Source organism: Sinocyclocheilus grahami, unplaced genomic scaffold (assembly GCF_001515645.1).
Source record: "Sinocyclocheilus grahami isolate Dianchi unplaced genomic scaffold, SAMN03320097.WGS_v1.1 scaffold368.1, whole genome shotgun sequence".
Taxonomy (NCBI): domain Eukaryota; kingdom Metazoa; phylum Chordata; class Actinopteri; order Cypriniformes; family Cyprinidae; genus Sinocyclocheilus; species Sinocyclocheilus grahami.
Window position 1 is genome coordinate 702334 of NW_015505547.1, and position 21609 is coordinate 723942.

General features: G+C 35.5%; 1 protein-coding gene across 2 annotated transcripts in view; it reads left to right on the forward strand.

The window, feature by feature from the left end:
- The window catches only part of LOC107549321 (metabotropic glutamate receptor 4-like), a 182749-nt gene that overhangs the window by 95553 nt on the left and 65587 nt on the right, over positions 1-21609 (forward strand). For both annotated transcript variants that reach the window (XM_016230369.1, XM_016230370.1), the window contains exon 3: positions 16482-16698. In XM_016230369.1, coding sequence (XP_016085855.1) covers positions 16482-16698 — 217 coding nt within the window. The remainder of the gene's footprint in view (positions 1-16481; positions 16699-21609) is intronic.

Consider the following 21609-nt stretch of genomic DNA (forward strand, 5'->3'; position numbering starts at 1 on the left):
TATATATATATATATATATATATATATATAAAGCTCCCCCCCCCTCTAATATCTTGGTATCTTGCATTTTATGCAAAAATGCATTTAATTTTTCCCTAAATTCTGTGTTTTCCATTTGATTTCTTATGGATTCCGTGTTTTATGATTCAGTACAAATTTATCATAAAAAATGGTGTCTAGCGAAATGAATTAATAAAACTTTAACAATTGAATCAATCTTTTAAAATGCAATCAAATGAAAATCAATTTACAACAAAACATTTTATTTATTTGTATTTTATTTGATCAGATATGATGCTGCACAACAGAACTGTATAAATTAATAATAATAAAAAAATAACTTGGTTGTATGATAGTCCTTAAAAACAATAATATTATTATTACTTTGAGAATTGCATTGTAGTATACAGTAGTAATATATACAGTCATATAATTTCAAGTTAAACCGGACTTTTATTTTGATGGTTTGTCATTAAGGTCTTTCAGTTTAAGTTTTAGTTTCAGCGTGTATTTTTTGAATGCAAATTAATTTTGTTTAGATTTGTTAAACTTTTGCTTGCATTTAATGCACTTAAATGTGTTTAATTGACGTAGAACAGCATACTGATATTTAAAGTATTCTGTTCTCAGATGTAAATGACAGTACTAAGTACAGTATGCTCTTAAATGACACTGTATGTCAAATATTATGTAGAAAATTAAACTTCATAGAGTTCATAGCGCAGGAGCTGGTGATGAAAATTTCAACAATAAATTTTATTGGAGTATACTGTATAACAGGGGTCTCCACCCTTTTTGTGAGTGAGGGCTCCCTAAAAAGAAACTAAAATAGTTTCAAGGGCTAATTGTTTGATATACACCAATACATATATATATATATATATATATATATTAGGTGTATCACGACACAAATATATGAGATTATAAAGCTCCCCCCCCCTCTAATATCTTGGTATCTTGCATTTTATGCAAAAATGCATTTAATTTTTCCCTAAATTCTGTGTTTTCCATTTGATTTCTTATGGATTCCGTGTTTTATGATTCAGTACAAATTTATCATAAAAAATGGTGTCTAGCGAAATGAATTAATAAAACTTTAACAATTGAATCAATCTTTTAAAATGCAATCAAATGAAAATCAATTTACAACAAAACATTTTATTTATTTGTATTTTATTTGATCAGATATGATGCTGCACAACAGAACTGTATAAATTAATAATAATAAAAAAATAACTTGGTTGTATGATAGTCCTTAAAAACAATAATATTATTATTACTTTGAGAATTGCATTGTAGTATACAGTAGTAATATATACAGTCATATAATTTCAAGTTAAACCGGACTTTTATTTTGATGGTTTGTCATTAAGGTCTTTCAGTTTAAATTTTAGTTTCAGCGTGTATTTGACGGTATTTTTTTCTCAAATGAAACTGCATAAAGCTGGTGGAGTGACTCTCAGAGCAGCTCTGAAGATGAAGTGCATGTGTTCAAGTCCTCATATATTGAGACGCAGACGCTGAAAACACCGCAAGTCACGTGTGTTTGAGTTTGTGTATCAGATGAAACTACTCCACGCATTCACACAGACACACAGAACATGCAGCCTTATAGCAACATGCACTGACTGGTTGCTGTAACATTTATTTCTGTTGTGATTAATCCATATTGAGTAAAAATGTCGAGAGCTTATCATCATTATTAACATAAATTTGATCATGATCTCGATATGATATAATTTATCGGCTGACACTAATTTAGGCTTTTATAGAACGTGCTTGGGGGGGCGACTCAGAGACTCCATGCCCACGGGCACCACATTGGTGACCACTGCTGTATAAGAAAGTGTATTGAAGTTTAGAAGACAAATGCATTTCAATTGCATTAATGCACATAGTATACAGTATATTATAGACTAAATACATTTAAAATACATTAACAAATGTAATTTTGGAGAACACACTTAAGTTGAAATTAAAATCAATTATTTTACATGTGCTTTAGTATATTGATAAATATATCAAAATAAGTGTACTTATTTCAAACATAATAAAATCATAATTACGTAAAATGTATGTTTAAATAATACTTAATTAGACATTATTATAAAGTGCATTTTTAAAAAGTGCACTTAAGTATGTTAAAACCTATTTTTAGTGTCATTAAAGTGTACTCTCTTTAAGTACAATTAAGTGGCCTTTAATTTAAATTATATTATATTATCTGCAAGTGCACTTTTTAAAAAGTATACTTTTAAGATTTGAAGTACACAAAAAGTAAAATTTTATTACAATTAAGCACACTTCTTTTTCACAAGGTTTAGGACTTCTAGATGTAGACACAAACAATTTTCTGCACAGACCAGCATATTTCAGTTGAGTGAGTAAGACACAATGAGAGCAATACAGAATCCACTGCCCTGGGAGAGGGGAGTCTATACTGTATCTAATTGAAATGGCAACCTGAGAGACAAATCAATGGTTGCAGGCAGTGTAACAGGAAATGCCGGCCACTGGGTGTTGAGTTTATTATTAGGTTACATCACAATCTGATAACCTCTTGCTTTTTGACTGTTCTATTTGCCTTTAAAGCAGCTACACGCTGGAGGCGATGAGTGTGTACGGAGATACCGTACTTGAGCTTGTATCGGAAAAGACAACTTCCACTAATGGAGCATCAGACTGGCATCACTGACAAAAAAAATGGGTCTTGAAAGAGCTCACGAAACCACAAAAAAATTGATTTAATTTTTGGCTAAACTTTAAAGGGGTTTTATACCAACCGCTGAGTTATAAGAGCTGCGATATGGATGTTATTTTAAAACTATGCTTTTATTTTTACAGACCTACACTTTGGAGCCCTGTGGGTTTGTCGTCTTGTTGTGTCAGAAGCGTCTTTGTAGCCCTTTAAGCAAAAGAGTGAATTAGGAGGAGTGCATTACTGCACAATAAGGTCTATGTTCCTTCTGAACTGACTGACTGCATTGACTGTTTCCAGAGGAATACTCCTAAAATGGGCCACTGTCGTGTCTTTGCAGTTGTATACGATTGTAAGCTTCATGCCAAAATCAGGGTCAATCAGTTGCATTCATCCCAAATAAAATTTCCTCTATATACAAGTTTATTGCCAATTCAGTTAGATTTGTCTACAAATAGACCTTGATTCACATTGAATCCAGCTTTATTTTGTAAAAAAAAAATCACTCGAGTTGGTTCCAATTAGGTTATTTGCTGGTGTGAATACACTCAGTGAGCAGCAGCAGCTTGTGTTCAGCCTATTGTCATAGTGCCATTGAGAAAAATTGCAACATAATGGCTCTAGGCCCAACATTTCTCGTGTGTCATTTATAGGAGACTTGGACGTGCCAATAGAGAGCTCCAATTCCAAATGTCAAAGATTCAGTTTTATATCGGTTTTAGTGATTTAGACCGTTGGCGATTCTCATGCCTGATAAGGTACATCACTGGATGAATTTGAACTGTAATTGACCTCTGAATTGCATCTGAAATTGGAAGCAGCTTCAATCTTGCTTTTACTTATCTAATGATTCTAGTGATTGATAGTGTGATTATCAAGAGGCCGTTAGTCTGAAGAAACATAGTTAATGAAAAATGTACAGATTCTGCTTTTTTAGTGTGCCTGGATAGCACACGACATCTGAACTAAAAATAGAATGATGCTTGTGCATCGAAGTCGTTCAACCAAAAATTTAAATTCTGTCATCATTTACTCCATTTACCCCAGTATGTTTTCCAAAGCTGTATGACTTGCTTTTTTATTTAAAAAAAGGTGGAAATTTTGAAGAATGTACAAGTTTTTGTCCATGCAACTGAATGGACATGAGGTTTTAGGTTTCAAAAAGCATGCAAAAGCACCATAGATGTGGTCTTTACAAATCATGCAACATATTCTTCTGTCTGAAGGCCTTCTGAATTCATATAATAATTTTACATGTAACAGACGGATAATCTTTCCCTAGCTGCTGCAAATGACGGAATTTTTTTTTTACGGAATCAGCTTAAAAATGTGAAAGTTATGACTCAAAGAATGTGCAGTATTTGAATGCTCCGGTCCTCATCCATTCTTCAGAATTTCTCCTTTCTGCTTAAAAGAAAGTCATACAGTTTTGGAATGACATGAGGGTGAGCAAATGATGGCAGAATTGCCATGTCAGGGTGTGAAGTGTCCCTTTAAATCCAGAATAAACCCATGATCAGTACAGAAGAAATGCTATGACAACAGGATTGCTAAGAAATTGCATCTTGTCTCATGGGAAAATGCATAAATAATACTGTGAAATCCTTTCTTCCTTACTTTCTTGAGAATAAAAAAGCTATAGCTTTAAAAGCTCTTCAGAGACTGTTTCTTAAAATATTTCAAACACGATGAAATCCATTACTGTTTCAACACATTTGTTACATTTTTGATGTACCCACACACCTGTGGTCTTACGCATTTAAATGCATTTTTACGTAAAATATTCATCGGGTAGAGTGCAGACCATAAGCTTTGCAATATTAAAATATTCACATTATAAGGCAAAGGAAAGGTTTGACCATAACCTACATATATTTCATTCTGCATATAACAAGATTTAAAGTACTCATTCACTCCAAGAATTTGAATGAGTTTGTGCACAAAGGCATTATTAATTCAAATATTCCTATTTAAACAGCGTAGCCTTGCTGTTGCATAATAACTACTTGCCCCAACCCTGCTGATCCGTAGCAGGAACATGATCACTAATGAGCTTATGGAAATCCAAAGTTCCGGATAAAAAAAGTGCTTTCAGGTCTTAATGAATATACCGAGAGCTGAATTAAGATAAAAAAAGGCACCAGAATATATTCCCCTGCAGTTGATAAACTCTCTGTAACCGCTGAAATAGGCCTAATTTTTAAATTGGCCAGTCCCTTTCCCCTGTGTGCGGTTAGCGGCGCTTGGAATATTGGCATAACAAAGACCATTTATCAGATCCAGCATCTGAACGTTGCACCCGCCAATGAGAGCGAACTGTAAATACTGTAGTTTTTGTGATAAGCCAACGATAACGCAAAGCTTTCACTGTGACAAAAGAGCGCTGTTAATACATGACAAATTACAGATTCTGCTTCACCGTACTCTTGATTGTTATGAATTACTTAAGAGCCATGACTTTTCTAAGCACCTATATTCATTTCCGCTGTCACAAGAGCAAATATGCCAACAGTTTAGCTCTCTTTCAACAACTGCCATCTATCATTACGTTGTGTGTGGTGGTTGGAGTGCCTATGAATCAGGGGCAGTTTCATGAGGCAGAGGAGCTTGGAGTGATCTGTGACACTGTGTCGAAGCCTTGCAGGCTGACTGTTAAGAGCAGGCGCTTAGCCCCTCCGGCGACTTGTGAACTGTCATTCCTCCTGATGGGCCAGCTGCCCTCTCTCTAGTGATAAAGTCAATGCTGATCCGCTGACTTGCAGTCGATCACCATCCGACTCTGTATAGATTTGCAGGGCAAACACTGACTTTTTTTAACTGCAAGAACATGCAGAGAAAATGTTCCAGAGCTGTTCTACGAAAATGCCTGACAAAACCAAAAACAATGTGCTTATGTTTGCAAATGCGCACGTATTTATGCTGCTGTTGACATTTAGAGGGGTATTTTAGCACTTGGTGCCATGCTGAGATCTAAACGTGTCTCAGTTTGGCAGAGCAAAAGGGCTTGTGTGCTTTTCTTTTCTAGAATTTGCTCCATCTGGGCTCATTTAAGATTTTTGGGACACATTTTTACTAGACCTTGCAGCAATTCTAATTCTTAATCTAGTTATTTGCATGTACAGTTTATTAATTGAGGCTTAGAAAATATTGATGTATTACGTATATTATTATGTTATTATCTGGGCTCATTTAAGATTATTTTTTTTACATGCTTTGTTTTTACTAGGACTTTTAATCAACTCTAATTTTTAATCAAGTTAATTGCATGTACAGTTTTTTCATTTCATTAATTTGGAGGCTGATATATTACTATTATTATTATTGTGCACATGAAAACATCTTTGGTATTCACATACTGTACGGGTCAGGTGGCATGATTAATTGTTACTTTTTATTGTGTTATTTTTTTTATTAATTGCTCTAAATTAATGTGTTAAAATGAACAGACCTCATACAATATAATGAAACTGTTGCACAGGCCTCTGTAGGCTCCACATTTTACATCTGTTTGTACAGAAAGCGGAAATCACAGTGAGTTGAATGGATGGAGGACCCAGTGAGAGAGCATTGGAGCTGTGTGAAGGCATATTACAGTCCGAAAGGTCTGTGACAAGAACATAGTAAAAACAATGATGAATTCAGCACACTGGTCAGACTTTCCCTTTTTGCTGGGGAAATGTCTGAGGAGGCGTGACCTTCCATGAATGATAATAGCTGTTCTGTACCGAAGTGTAGAACCAGAGAAAAAGGCTAGCTGTGGAGGCACAGACTTAATTATCCATCCAGAGGTGGCATGAAACAAATGTAAAGAAAATATGACTACAGGACTCTGGAGGGCAACTGAGCGGCTGCAGTATTTCAGCAGAGATATTCAGTTATCTCGCATGATTTGTGGTAATGAGGGTGAGTGCGTGAACAATAAGAGAGGCAATGTCAAAAAAAGTAAAAAATCATAACTACTTTAAGGTAATATATATTTATATAATAGTGAGCTATAAAACCTTTTTTAATTTTTTTTAAATTTGTGGTGCTTAATGTTTTTTTTGGAAACTATGATATTTTTTTGTATGTTAATTTAAAATAGAAATCTGTTGTAACATTCAAAATGTATTTCCAATCACGTTTGCTAAATTATTGCATTCTAATCTGAATAAAAAGTAAAAAAAAAAAAAAAAAGTATATATCATTGCATATAAACAATATGCAACAATAAATATTTGCTACATTGTTGTGGCTTCCTATGTGACCATGGACCACAAAACCAGTCACAAGGGTCAATTTTTTGAAATGGCGATTTATACATAATCTGAAAGCTGAACAAACATAATAAAATTTGTTAGGATAGGACAATATTTGGCTGAGATACAATTATTTGAATATCTGGAATATCTGGAATCTGAGGGTGCAAAAAAAAAAAAGACTGAGAAAATCGCCTTTAAAGTTGTCCAAATGAGTTCTTAGCAATGCATGTTACTAATCAAAAATTAGGTTTTGATATATTTACAGTAGGAAATTTACAAAATATCTTCATGGAACATGATCTTTACTTAATATCCTAATGATTTTTGGCATAAAAGAAAAATCGATAATTTTGACCCATACAGTGTTTTTTTGGATATTGCTAAAAATATACCCAAGCAACTTAAGACTGGTTTTGTGGTCCAGGGTCACACATTGCATTTTAATTTGCATTTTGAGTATTTGAAAAGATGCCTTAAATTATGACAATCTTATCTCATTTTGAGTTTTGTATTTTAGTATTTAATGTAGAATTTAATTTTATTTGTCATATGGAATATAGAAGGTCAAGTTGAGTGCATTGCATTGTGGGATTTTTATTTAATTAGAATCGGCCGTTTATGGTTTTTAAATAGCAGTGGTGACATGCTATTACACTAACATTAAGTAATTTCCGAGGGAAGATTTGACCCAGCAACAAATAGATCATCAACAATCATGCTATTAATGCGTCATCTAGAGTGGTTCAATTTGCAGTCAAATAGATAAGTAAGAAGTATGGTTTAGGCAGGCTGAGATGGCCCCCAAAGCTAATCACCATAATTAAGCAGGTGGTTTTTTCTCTTGCCAATATTTTACCGACATCAGCCACTGAGAGCTTTAGAGCATCGAGGCAACTCTGAATAATGAGTATTTGAAAAGATGCCTTAAATTATGACAATCTTATCTCATTTTGAGTTTTGTATTTTAGTATTTAATGTAGAATTTTATTTTATTTGTCATATGGAATATAGAAGGTCAAGTTGAGTGCATTGCATTGTGGGATTTTTATTTAATTAGAATCGGCCGTTTATGGTTTTTAAATAGCAGTGGTGACATGCTATTACACTAACATTAAGTAATTTCCGAGGGAAGATTTGACCCAGCAACAAATAGATCATCAACAATCATGCTATTAATGCGTCATCTAGAGTGGTTCAATTTGCAGTCAAATAGATAAGTAAGAAGTATGGTTTAGGCAGGCTGAGATGGCCCCCAAAGCTAATCACCATAATTAAGCAGGTGGTTTTTTCTCTTGCCAATATTTTACCGACATCAGCCACTGAGAGCTTTAGAGCATCGAGGCAACTCTGAATAATTGATGCCGCTTGTGAGCATTTATAATTTACGCCTTCATCCATCTGAGAAAGATTGCAAGGCAGTGTCGTTGAGGAATTCTCTAACATTGGGTTTATCCTGCACATCTTGTTAATGGCAGCCTTTATTGCCTCCACGGCCACCCTATTTATCGAAGGGCTGTAGCAACACCTCGCACCGCAGTAGCAGCAAAATGCCGATTCAGATGAGCTAAATAAATTCATATTCCTTTGGGTGTCTTTCATTGGAGCTGAGTTCACAGTCGACTCATTGTTGTCTATCATATGTCATGCTTTTAATGAAACTAAATGAGATTTTTCTTTAAATGAAAACAGGGGAAACAAACAAGAGCAGCTAACAAGTGTTTCCGTAAGCCATTGTTAGGCTATCTATCGATTCTTCAGGGGGGTTATCATGTTGGCTGTTCCACGAGGATCTTATTCATTTATTCGGTGCAGCCGACTGTAAAACCATCACTCATCGATGGTCTCTAAACTCTGTGTGGATGATTTGACATTTCTCGCTGACAGTGCTGATTAACACATACTCGTTGTTGAACAAGTGTCTAATTTCTTGATTAATGTTCTTTAAACAGAGGGGGGAAAGTGTATGAAAGAGGTTGTTTTTGTTTTCTGGTTTAAATAGCATAAAAACAGCACAAAAGTGCACCTCAAGACAGCTTTTGTACAATATTAGAACCTAATGTTTTTTTTTTCCTCCAGATACGACCCAGACAACATAAGCATACAGCCTTGGAATGCTATAAATATTTGCTATAACAATTACTCTATTACATTTATTCTCACAAACAGGGGCTTTAAAAATATTTTTTAAACTTTGTAAGGGTATTTTGTGTGTTTCTTTAGTCAATCACAATGCTATATGTTACCAATCAAATTTTTTACACCATCTTTACACTAAAAAGGTGGAACAGAAGCTACATCTGATGCGGCATTTATGTTTATTTACACAATAAACTGCTCCTGTACATGTATTCACACAAAAATAACATAACATAGTCTAAATAACCTATATATTAAAAAACAGGAACTTATAAGAGGGTGAAGATGCAATATCATGACAAAATCATTCTTCATGATTAATGCTCTTCGTCTTGTAATAATGATTATTAATGTTGATTAATAGAACATTCTAATGGGAGAAGAATTTGTCATGTTCTGTCTATAGATGAAACAATCTAAGAATCGTTTCTGAATTTGTTTATTGTTTTCTATGGATATGATAATGAGAGAATTCATGAATGCAGATTCAGAATTCAGTCAATGAGCGCATGCACTAAAGAACGCTGGCGTTCTCCGCAGTGACAAATCAAACACTTCTGAAAAGAAATCTGATGCAACGAGAGAAAATTAATAGTAAATGTAACCCCAGTCGACACTTTTCATTTATTTCACTTTTCACTTTAATTATGAAAGACATAATAGCTCTAGCTCAACTGGGCAGGGGCTTTTTTGCCCCCTTATCTTGACTATTTGTTTATTTTATTGCCATTTTTGCCCCAAATTCCCATTAACTTTCGACTTTGCTCCCAAATAACAGATACTTCCGAAATCTGCAAACGACTGTTCTGTCTTTTATTGATCTTGCGGGAAAAAACAAGCTGATGTCTAGAGTCGATTCTTTTTAGATTGCTTGGTTTCGGCTCTCCTGCGGCGCCTATATCCGAAACTCCTTTGAGCCTTTGCTTCGATAAGCTCCTCTCATGCTGTCAACCTTAACAAGTGACATGTTGATCTGCTTGAAGGAGATAATGAACTGACAAAGCCTTACTGTACCTTCTCCAACTAGAGGCCCTTCCCAGCTCATACATTTTACCTCTGATCAGTAGTTTGACCTTTTCCAAATGATATTCCCAATTTCCAATTCGTCACTGCGTCCGCCTGAATGACCCAACGCTGCGCTACCTGAGAGCCTCATTACTGTAGAAATATACGTATATAGAAGGATCCGCTCAGTCAAGCATTGGGCGTTCAGTCCGAAAATGAATATGATTCATAATTTGATTGACCGAGGAAATGCCATAAGGAAGCCCTGTGTTGACAGTCTTCCCGGGAGAGCAGAGATGCTAAAGGAGATAAGCATGACTAGATGCCATTTTCCAGTGTGCAAAGGAGCACTAAATCTACAAAGGTCAGGACTGAGTGATGGAGATATTAAATAGAGATCTGAGGCATGCTGGGAAATATTATTCATGGTGAGTCAGTGTCTTCAGTTTTAGAGCAAGATCTGCTTATTAATGAGCAGACTTTTTATTTGACGTATGCGCGATGAAAGTTACATTTCGAAGGTGTGCCACTCCAAGATTAATTAACCACCTCTTTTTCCACGCACACACACACTTCTTGTTTTATATAGAGCTTTTCAGTTCATGTGGAGAATGTTGGAGGACACTTTTCAGAATTTCACAGAAGCATCAGGTGAATTTAGTTTCAAGGTCAGTGGTTCTCAACTGGCGAGTCAAGTATGTTCTGATAAGGTCAAAACAAAGCTAAACGTAAGTGATTAAATGCAACAAACCATATAATCGTGCATTTAGGCAAGCAAAGAGAGGGGAAAATGCCTCTCATGTATTTGGTTGTTGATGTCAAAGGCTGTTTGTCCAGCCTCATCTCAAAAGAATGTAGTTATTTTTACATAACGCTTTGTTTACCTTTTTGTATGTTTGGATATTTGCTGAAATGCACAATATATGCATACTGACAGCATCTAAAACATATTTAAATACTGTAATTATGTACACCCAAATTTCATAAAATGCTAATCTTGAAATATATATTACATAAACCCACATTTAATAGACTGACAAATAGTTTCCCTAAAATGTGATGTAATACATGGATCGAGGATGAAAATGTTTTTTCAAGCATCAATTTTTAATACAGCTTTATTTATTCCTGTACCTTAGAATGTGACCCGTTTAATAATTTTTTTCTGAGCATAAAAAAGATCTTTACCTTTAATACGTTTTTCTTATTTTTTTTACTATGATTTACAGAAACAAATGTCATTCTGTGTAACAAAAGTTTATGTACCAAATAAATTGTTAGTCTTACTTAGAACAAGAATCATTATATAACATATAATATATAAATAAATAAAATCATTGCAAAAAAATAACATAGTCATTGTTATTTATATTGATTATTATTATATATATGAAATATATATTATATTATATAAAATCTGATATATTTTACATATTATACATTTAAATTTGACATGCACATTTCAGAATAAGTATGTTAATTTTTACATAAATATGAATGACGGTGGAACATTATTTCACTCATATTTTGTCATTTTATTTGAAACATCGAAATAGATACTTTACTTGCATTAAATATGCTTTATGTATTAAAACACTATGTAAAAAAAACACTATGAATATTTACATTTAAAAATTTAATTTGATGCAGACACCAATATGGCACGTCTTGTCTTTGACCCGTTATGTATATGTAATAAACATGCAATGACTTAATGTAATAAATAAAATAACATGCAATAACATTTTGGTCCCAATATACTTTTATAAACATATTTCTACATTTATTATTATTACTAATATTTTAGAGAACCCAGTTGCAGGTTGATGTCTATAAAATCTGATGCAAACCAGTTGAGAACCACGTTTGCAGACAAAGCGATCCATTTGTGAATGGAAGTCACTACAGAGACATGCCACTGATGGCAGAACAGACTGTCACACTGTCAGACATAAGGGAAGCTCGGCCAATACACCAGCAGATTTCTCAATTAGCTTGTGGCCTTGAAAAAAGGAGGATTGAGTTTCTAAATGCCTCTGTTAGCATCAGAGATACTGCAGTTTTGTCAAGGGGCTTGTCTAGGCATGCGGTATGGCTAAAGAGCCATTGATTCTGCTTCATCAAAAAGCAATTACAACATTTGGGATGCAGTGATTTAAGAAAAAAGATGTAGCTCGATGCATTAGAACACCTCGCAACACTCGTGCTCATGTCAATATACAGTGATAAAATATGCTCCCTATATTTAGACTGACGCTCCTCCTTTCTAATTATTCGGGCAAATATTCACTGAAAATTGAGCCAGGCTTATGAAATTGTTTCAATGGCTGACTGTAACACCATTTGCCTGGCTAGAGTATGTTCCAATCTGTTTTGTTCAATAATTACGCAGCGTTTTTTGTCATTCTGTTCTCACAGCTCAGCCATTTGCTGCCCTCCTCAGCTTGACAGTAACAGATGTGAAAATTGCATTGACTATCATTGTAAACAACAGCTGATACCAGTTGAGAAGCCGTTAGATATGGAAGAAGGATATTTGTTTCAAATTAGTTTGTCCACAAACCTCTTCTGCGTCGCCCGATGCCACCGGCACCAGATACAAATAGCATATTTCGCTCATTCACTGACAGATGAAATCGCAGTATTTAGCTGTTATTCAGCTAATTATAGCAAACAATGCTATAAACTATTTTCTTTTGAAGCACTTGATATAAGGGACTGCAATAAATGAACTTTGCATATGGCTATTTATTAGACAAACGCTAATTCTGACCTTTGCATAGCAGTCAAACATAATTATGCAAACTTGTGTGCATACGCACATGGCTCGGAGCAATGCATAGGGATAGTCGCATTAATTTCATACAAAGCTGCCGCCTATGATTAGGTGCCTTTCACCTAGACTGTCTGTTTAATAAATCTTATTTTAAATTACTTCTGACATGCACATGTTAGGAGAAGCAACAACTGTAACCTTTGGTTCTCTTCTCAAGAACTCCTCAGAGGTCTGGACACAAAGAAAAGAGATTCATCACAAACCTCTTTTGTCCCTCGTTTCAGCATGGAATATTAAATAAATCTTTGTTAGAGAAATCAGCAGGGTGACTTGAACCATTTCAATGACATTTACAAATAATTCAGCGATGCCAAGGTTTGGTGTCGGGTCGAATTCAGCATATAAACAAGATTTTTTTTTTCAATCCTGACTAATGGTTTCCTTTAACATTAATGTAGAAATTATAATTTTTACAGCTGTTGGTTTAGCTACTGAAAATAAAAGCCTTGAACATTTCCCTGTGTCATCTAGAATAATGTCAGTCAGAATGCCTCAGCAATATTTTGAGTCTTCATTACTTGGTGTGCACACGTCCGTCCGCACTTGTCACATTCGATGCCATGTGAGTTAGCTTCTTCTCTGTTGAGTAATGCATTAAGTTATTGGCCCTGACAGAATTTGTATACATATATTTTAGCATATCCCTGGCTGAAAACATCAACATGTGCTGCAAATATATCAGCATAACAGATCTTCTTGTAGGCAGTTCTTTGTTTTCAAGATGTAAATGTTTGCCTCTTCATATTAGTATTTTGCTTTCCCCACTGAGAATAGACCTATTAAAAAATATATATAATTAAATTTTTTTTATATTTATTTGTATATTTATCTGGAAATGTATTTGAATACTTGAAACTGCTGTTAGATACCTGAACAACTTAAAGCTTTCTTTGCTTCTTCAGTCTTTTTAAATTTTTTTTATTTGGTACTTCCTTTAAGAAAATGTGAAGGCTATATTCCATTTTAATTGAATTTGTTATTATTTATATTAATACTTTAACTTTTGGTCAGTAGCATATTTTTTTGCTGTGTTACCAAGAAGTGTAAAATTTTGCTGGTATTGGTGGCGACAATTTAAAAAAAATGTTTGAGGCTATTTGTTACTTGCACATATGTGTGTTCCTTACCAAAGTCATGCACCCTCTGCAGACTTGCAGGTGTGGGTATTTCCCATCCAATGCAATTTTCACTCAAGATAAATCACCAGACAGTGAAAAAAGAACAGATTCAAGTGTTCAGTGACATCAGAGAATGAAGAAAATGTTACTTTTAAACTAAAAAAAATTTCACCAAAGAATTTACACTTACAAATGTTCAAATTTGACAGATGCATTTATCCAGTTCATTGCTTTCCCTTGGCACTGCTAGCACCATGCTCTACTGTATAGGGAGGCCATAAGAAACATCCCCCTAATTAAGTCAGAAGAACATTTGGTTGTCATTTTTAGAGATTACATTTGATTTTCCGTAACACTGTGTAGGCAGTGCTTATTGGGATGTCTTGCCAAACCAAACTGAAACTGTCATGTGGTGCTCTATTAAAAAAGTGTGCTGCAAATATAACTAAAAAAATAACTGCAGACTTATTCCAGATGTAAATTGCCTAAGCATTTAGAAGAAATTGTTCACAAGGTTAATGCCACAATTGTGCTTTTTGATTACCTATAAATAGTGCAAATCTTAAATATTTCTTAGTTTTATGTTATAACTTTACATTTGACATTTTTAAGAAATCCCAGATTTTCCATGTGGTGTCAGATGTTTGGATCCCAATGTAAAGGTTGTATCTGCATGTATGTAGATTGAAAGGTAAATATTTAACTGCTGTACACATTGATCATGCATTTCTGCTGATGCCAGTCAGTTGCTCATGAAGTTGAACCAATGAACTAAACATGCAAAGGACAGCAGCCATCATATTCACTCACTGAATGGCAGCATTGCGTGACCTGTCAGGCAGTAAGAGCTGCTTTACAGGGATTCTTTCAGCCTGTCGCTATTCCTCTGACCTGCAAAATTCTTGTATGAAAAGCAAGACCACTTGCTACCCAGAGGCAGTTCTAGCATGCATATTAATCTATATATAGCTTTACAGTAGTATGCAATATTTATTCCAGTATTTAATTTTATGTTTTACATTTATATTCCTGAATTAGATTTCATGCATGATTTGATTTGATTGATAAATGATTGTATGTATGAGACATTTGAAACTGTGGCATAATGCTTAAGTTAAATTTAAGGCAAAATTGGGCCATTATAGATAGCATTCAGCGTTATGTCTACCTCAAAACAACTGTAAAAACAAATTATATTTGTTTTTGTAAAAATGAATTTTTACATTCTCAATAAATGTTACTAGCCAATATCAAGGTGGACGATGATCGACCTGCAGTCTGTTTGGATTTTGAAAGAGCCTCTTGTTTGTTTATTGTTTTGACTGATATTTTGTTGTCCTCTGCGCAGATGAATTTATGATCCCTTTTAATGGAGCCATACCGCTGGTATTATGTCTGCAGAGAGTGGGCTTAAAAGCCAGAGTAGGCTCACAATAGCCAAGTTAATAAACTTGTATAAATTACATTCTTGGTGGTGCAAGCCATCCATTATGTTGTGTCTGACATTAGCTTAATGTATTCCGAGCATCACCAGCGATCCGTTTTATGGTGATTGCTTAAATTTCACATCACGCCTGATTTTTGTGTCTCTTGTTCGGTGTAGCCTGTGTACGAATTCTCAACACAATTCAGTCGGGGAGACCCTTAAGGGGTTAGTTTACTCGTTTTCTTTCATAATTTACTCACTCTCATGTCCTCATTTTTTCCCTCATAACTCAGAGGATGACATTTTGAAGGGCCTAAGTCTATTGGGTTGTTTTGAATTATTCAAAAACACCATAAAAGTGTCATAAAAGTAGTCCAAATGAATTTTGTGTTGCAAGCTTAACTGTGTGACAAGCGCGCTGATAATCTGATATTCTTCCACTTTAGTTGACAACTTTGAGTCAAATGAGCTGAGGTCAAGAATCTGGATCATTCAGAACAGTTGTATGAAGGGAATCAGATGGTTAATTGAAAAGATCCGACTCAAAATAATAATTCACTCACAAGTTTCTCATGAACTCTAGTAAACATGCCAAAGAGAGCTATAGCAGATTTCAATGCCAAGATATTCTTCAGAAATGCACTTTTTGAATTCCACTGAAAAAAAACAAAGCTCATGAGGGTGAGTAAATAATGCAGAAAATTTCACTTGAAGTGAGCTATTCCTTTAAGAGACTCTCATCTCATTGGGGTTCCTATAAACTAGTCCGTGATAGTGTGGTAGTTGTTGACCAGCTTGTTGTTGCTTTCCACACATCTTATTTCTGAATGGACTGCGCTCATCCCCGCGGTCTTGAGTGTGCCACCTGTGGCTGTGTAAGAGAGAGCTTGGTAGGGGATGTAGCCTGGGATGATGGAGCATGTTATAATCTGTCAGAGGTGAGCTCAGAAGCAGCAGGGTGTTTTGGGAGTTGTGTACTTCAGTGCCTGAATGGGATTTATGTTTCTGTCTCCTCCTATAGATTCCCCAGGTGAGTTATGCCTCCACGGCTCCTGAGCTGAGCGACAACACCCGTTATGACTTCTTCTCCCGCGTGGTACCGCCGGACACCTATCAGGCACAGGCTATGGTGGATATAGTCAGGGCCATGCGCTGGAATTACGTCTCCACAGTGGCGTCGGAGGGGAATTACGGAGAGAGCGGCGTAGACGCATTCATCCAGAAATCTCGGGAAGAGGGTAAGAGTGTGTTTGCATTCACTTTGGGGATATCTTTGAAATTTGATAGTCTTACTTAGCCCAAATTTCATCATGCAGCACAGCCTGGTCTTCACTGTAGCTTTTTATGGCCAAGAATTGCCCACTCAGACAATGAACTGACTGGGAAAAAAAAGCAACCAACCACAGTATTTGCAAATTAGCGCTAGTATTCCCTTGTGAAAAGAAGTGTGCATAATTGTATTGAATGTGCAGTTGTAGTGTACTTCAATTCTTAAAAGTATACATATTCCAAATTTGCACATTCATCATTACCATTGTGCACTTACAAATATATTTAAATACATGACATAAAAGTTTCAACAGAGAAGAAAGTTTACCATAAATGTTTGTCAGTATATTTGTAAAATCAATAAGTAATAACACATGGATAATAGAAATCACTTTGAAATTACAAATGTGCTCAACTCCTACTTAAATGACTCAAAACCCCCACACACATTAAAGCTAATTGCATTTGTTTAAACTATTATTAAGAAATGCATTTAATCACAATTAACATGCAATTCAGTGTTCAAAAACATTACATTCAGTACTATATCCTTTTAAAGTGTATTATTTCTGTAATAAGTACTCTTTTTAAAAATATGCTAAAGTGTACTTCTTCATTACAGTGGTTTCCTTTAGAAAATGCAAATCTAGTAGTTTTTGTTTTTCTTCTCCACAGTTTTCTGCAATTAACTGAAACTCAAACTTAATGTATATTCCCCGTCCGCTTTTGCATAATTAATTGCAATGGACTTCTTTCTGGCACCTGTCTATGCGTCTGTATTGCATATTGCTATTGATCTCTCTTCCTTTCTTCCTCTATCAAATTTTAGTTTATGACATTTTACCCTAAAACTTTAACGCTATTCTATTGCCTTGAAAACATTGATATTTGTTTCCGCAAATGCACATCTAGTTGTTTTGTGAAATGAATCCCATACTTTAAGCTTATCAAAAGCAGCAATATTTTCCAAAGCTTTTCCTTCCCAACTGCATTTCCTTCCTGAGAAATGAAACTTCAAGTGCACTCCAGGGGGAAAGTGGTCTTGCGATTTGTGCGAGGAATACTGAGTTCAGACATTGATTTCCTTCTAAATTTCTTTCCAAGTCTGTTACTATAACTAGTGCTTCAAGTTAAGCTTAGCTGACAGGCTGGAACCAACATGTGGCCCCTGGGCGGAGGGTCCCAGGTTTTTGTTACTGGGAAATATCTACAGAACTTTTGCATTGCACATAGATCAGGAAAAGAGATTTTAATGCACTCAGTCTAATTTGTTATACATTTAGATGCTACATTAAATATTTAATATAGAATTTGTCATTCATCACATTATACAGTTATTTGGATCTTAAAAAGTTTTTTATAACCCTCAAGCATTGGTGGATGCAAACAGATGGAAGCTAAAATTGTTCTAGTCAAGTTCTATGAATAGTCTTTGTGAGCATACTCAAAACCGCCTAGAGGAAGTTCTGAGGGAGATGGAGTCATACTCCTTTCTTTTCTCTAGGGTAACAGTGTCCTCCTCACGTGTCCATGGTTTCTCCTATGCATTGAGGCTATCAACATCTGTTCCTCTCCCATATTCTATGTTGAGATCTGGCTGTTCCTCATGAATGGAGAATCAGGGTGCTTTAACACTCTGCTTGGTGTGATAGCGAACTCTTGAAAAGTACATCTGAGGTGTGGTTCTTGTGAACTCATGGTTCAGAGTTGAAATAAATTGCGGAAGTGAACCGCTGTTGATGACGAGTAGTTGCCACCTTTGCATGCTTCCAGTCACACTTACTGTAGAACATTTCTTTCAGGATCCGTTGTAGAAAAATCCCACTTACCTTCTTCTAACAGGCACAACAGGGCTCAAAAACGTGTGTCCAAACACATTTTGCATGACTGTGGATGTGCAGTGCATAATGGATTAACTCATTAATGCATATGTTAGTTAAATAACGTGATCCAGAAAATCTTTGTTCTCAGAGCTGCTCTGGTGCTTCAGAATGGAGAACAAGTTTCATATGAATTGCGTAGTTGCCTTTGTTCCGAAGAATGATCCCTAAGTGTAGGACCTTCAATTACAGTGGGAGCCAAATGTCTGAGACTTTTATTTATTTAGTTGTACTTTTATTTGTTTGTTTGTATGCATAATAAATTAGCTGAAACATTGAATTGAAATATGATTTTCAGAATAATATTTTTGAGGTTGTATTTTATTTGATTTCAAATCTGATTAGTAGCCTAGACATTGTACAGAATATCATCTTTATTTACCTTATTTTACACCATAATGTGTTTTCAATTCAAAATTCTAACAGTTTTTCCATGTTTAAATAAAATAAATCCTTTATTTTTTTTTTTACATGGTCTCAGACTTTTGGGCTGCACTGTAGATGTTTATGAATTATGTTTGTGTAGCATTGGAGTAATTCCTTCATAATTCATGGCAACAAATGAATAAATAACGCAGATGAGACAGAGCAGTGGTGTACCACAGAGAGCGAAGGGACTGAGCATGGTATCCTGCACCTCGTAGAATCTCTGCATATGCGTGATAGGCTGATAAATAATGCTTACTTATTGTAATATAATATGTGATGTACAGCACACATAATTCTCTCAGATATTCATAGCTGACTGGAATGAAATGGGGACAGATTCTGTGGGTAAAGTGCAGTGATGTGTGTTGATCTTCTGAAATGAAGAGACAAACAGTTTTTTCAGCATTTTAGGTTGACTTTTAGTTCAGTGTGAATTAATGTTGCATTTAATGTTTGCACAGTGACTGGATTGAAGCATACTGTATGGAACACCATTTACTTCACACTATCAACAAGTAAACAAATGCTATAATATATTTATGATTGTGTTAAAAAAATTCAACATTTTTAAACATTTTTGACATTGCTACAAAAAGAATAACTGCAATAATAGAGAAAAATTAATATTTTTACCATTGATTATTCTCTCTCTGTGTTTTTTTTTTGTGCGCAGAGGCACTGCCTCTCTATTCTCCTCAGAGAAAACGCCCCCAGTAAAGAGACCCTGTTATATTGAGGGTCTGTAGGCTATGGATGTTTGATTACGGTGACCATATCCTAACCTTAGCCCATACATTTTTAAATGATGGACATGAAGAGCCGCCTCTTTGGCACATAATGTTTGATCGTCTTATGATTTTTTCGTCATTCCCTGCAGACTCAAGCATACCTATGGAGCGTAAGACAGGGCTCTTCAATTCCAGGCCCGAAGGCATTCCCGACTTCATTTTGTGTGTGTGTGTGTCTGTGTTTCTGCCCTGACCAACACATGATTCAATTCAGTGCTGCCTCCAGGGAAAAAGCAGAAAAACATTATGTTTGTGAATCGCCTCACTGTTTTTCTCCTCTGTCTTTCATGGCGTTTTCAAACAAGGGCTTCGTGACATCTTAACCCTGTATCGATATCAGTTATTTGCTTGTAATGTCTGTAACCGAGTGTGTGTTATCTAATACCGCAGTAGGTTCGCGGTAATCAAATTGAACAAGTTTGCGTGCGATAAGTACTCTACCGCAAATGATCATCCGAGGCATTGAGGAAAACATGCTGCACCGGTTCTCTTTGTTGACTCTCCTTCAAGCAGAACCTCATTCGATATTTTCAATATCTTCTGGGTTCCAGTAATGGGCCAAATTTATAATGCGCTTGCTGCTGAGGGACCTTGAAGGGTCGAATTCTGAAATGAAGGAATAGATTTGGTGAGTTTTGAAAGGTGACTGCCACTAGCATACATCACCATGGAAAATGGTCACCCAGTGGTACCGTGGAGTTGACTTGGGCCACCGCTGAGTGATGAGCAATCTTCAGCCGCAGCATGGCACAATAACAAAGTAAACAGCCTACGCTGCTCTCAGCATACATAAATCTCCAATATTTGATAAATAAGATTTGCCTGCTGTAATTGATTCCATGTGGAGATCCAAATAGAAACCTCGGAGGCCCTGGTAAATCTAATCAAGAGGGAGGTTAGTCATATGGTGAGTTACCTAAGGCTTTGTAATAATGGATCAACGATTATAACCTTCATAATTACTGGAAACAAACATGCAGATTATTATATATAACGCACGAGATTCGGTCTGACGTTTGCTTTGCTTTGTGATTCCTCTCCGACAGTCTGCTCTCAAAAACCATGCGTGCCTGATTCTGGGTGAGGTGCAAATGCAGCATGGATTTTGTTGATAAAAGTGCCCCGCTAAAAGGGATTTTTGAAATATATATCTAAGTTAGATATCCCAGTTGACGCTGTGGATTGCTGGGGTTCTTTATCATGTTGAAGTCTGTGGGAGTTCTTGAGGAAAACATGACAGACATCCACTCACTCGTGAAAATGTGATGCTGCCGTCCCTTTTTAAATCGAACACGGTAAACCCAGACAGAGGCATAAAAACAAAGCCAAAACTTTTGCTTCAAGAGAGAAGACAACTTTTTTTTCCCTCTCTTGTGTGCTACTTCAGAAATGTGTAGAATAATGGATCAGCTTCCTTTTCTCAAGTGAATATAGAAATTGCAACAATAGAAAATCTTTATGACTGGATATGCGCTATTTAAATAAATGGTTCATGAAGAAATGAAACTTTTCGTCATTTACTCATCTTTAATGAGACTTTCAGTGAATGAGAACTTTCATTTCAGTGTTTCTCACACAAAGGCTTCGGGTAACTTGAAATATAGCACATGACTCATATACAGTAGACCAATTTTATGATACCTTTAGGGTGATTTCTTGTCCTTCCTTATGCTTCAGTCCATGTTTATTATAATTGAATAGAAAACAGCCACCTGAACATTGTTCAGAATTCTTTTTTTCCCACAGAAGATAGACAGTCATAAAGTTAGAAATGACATGAGGG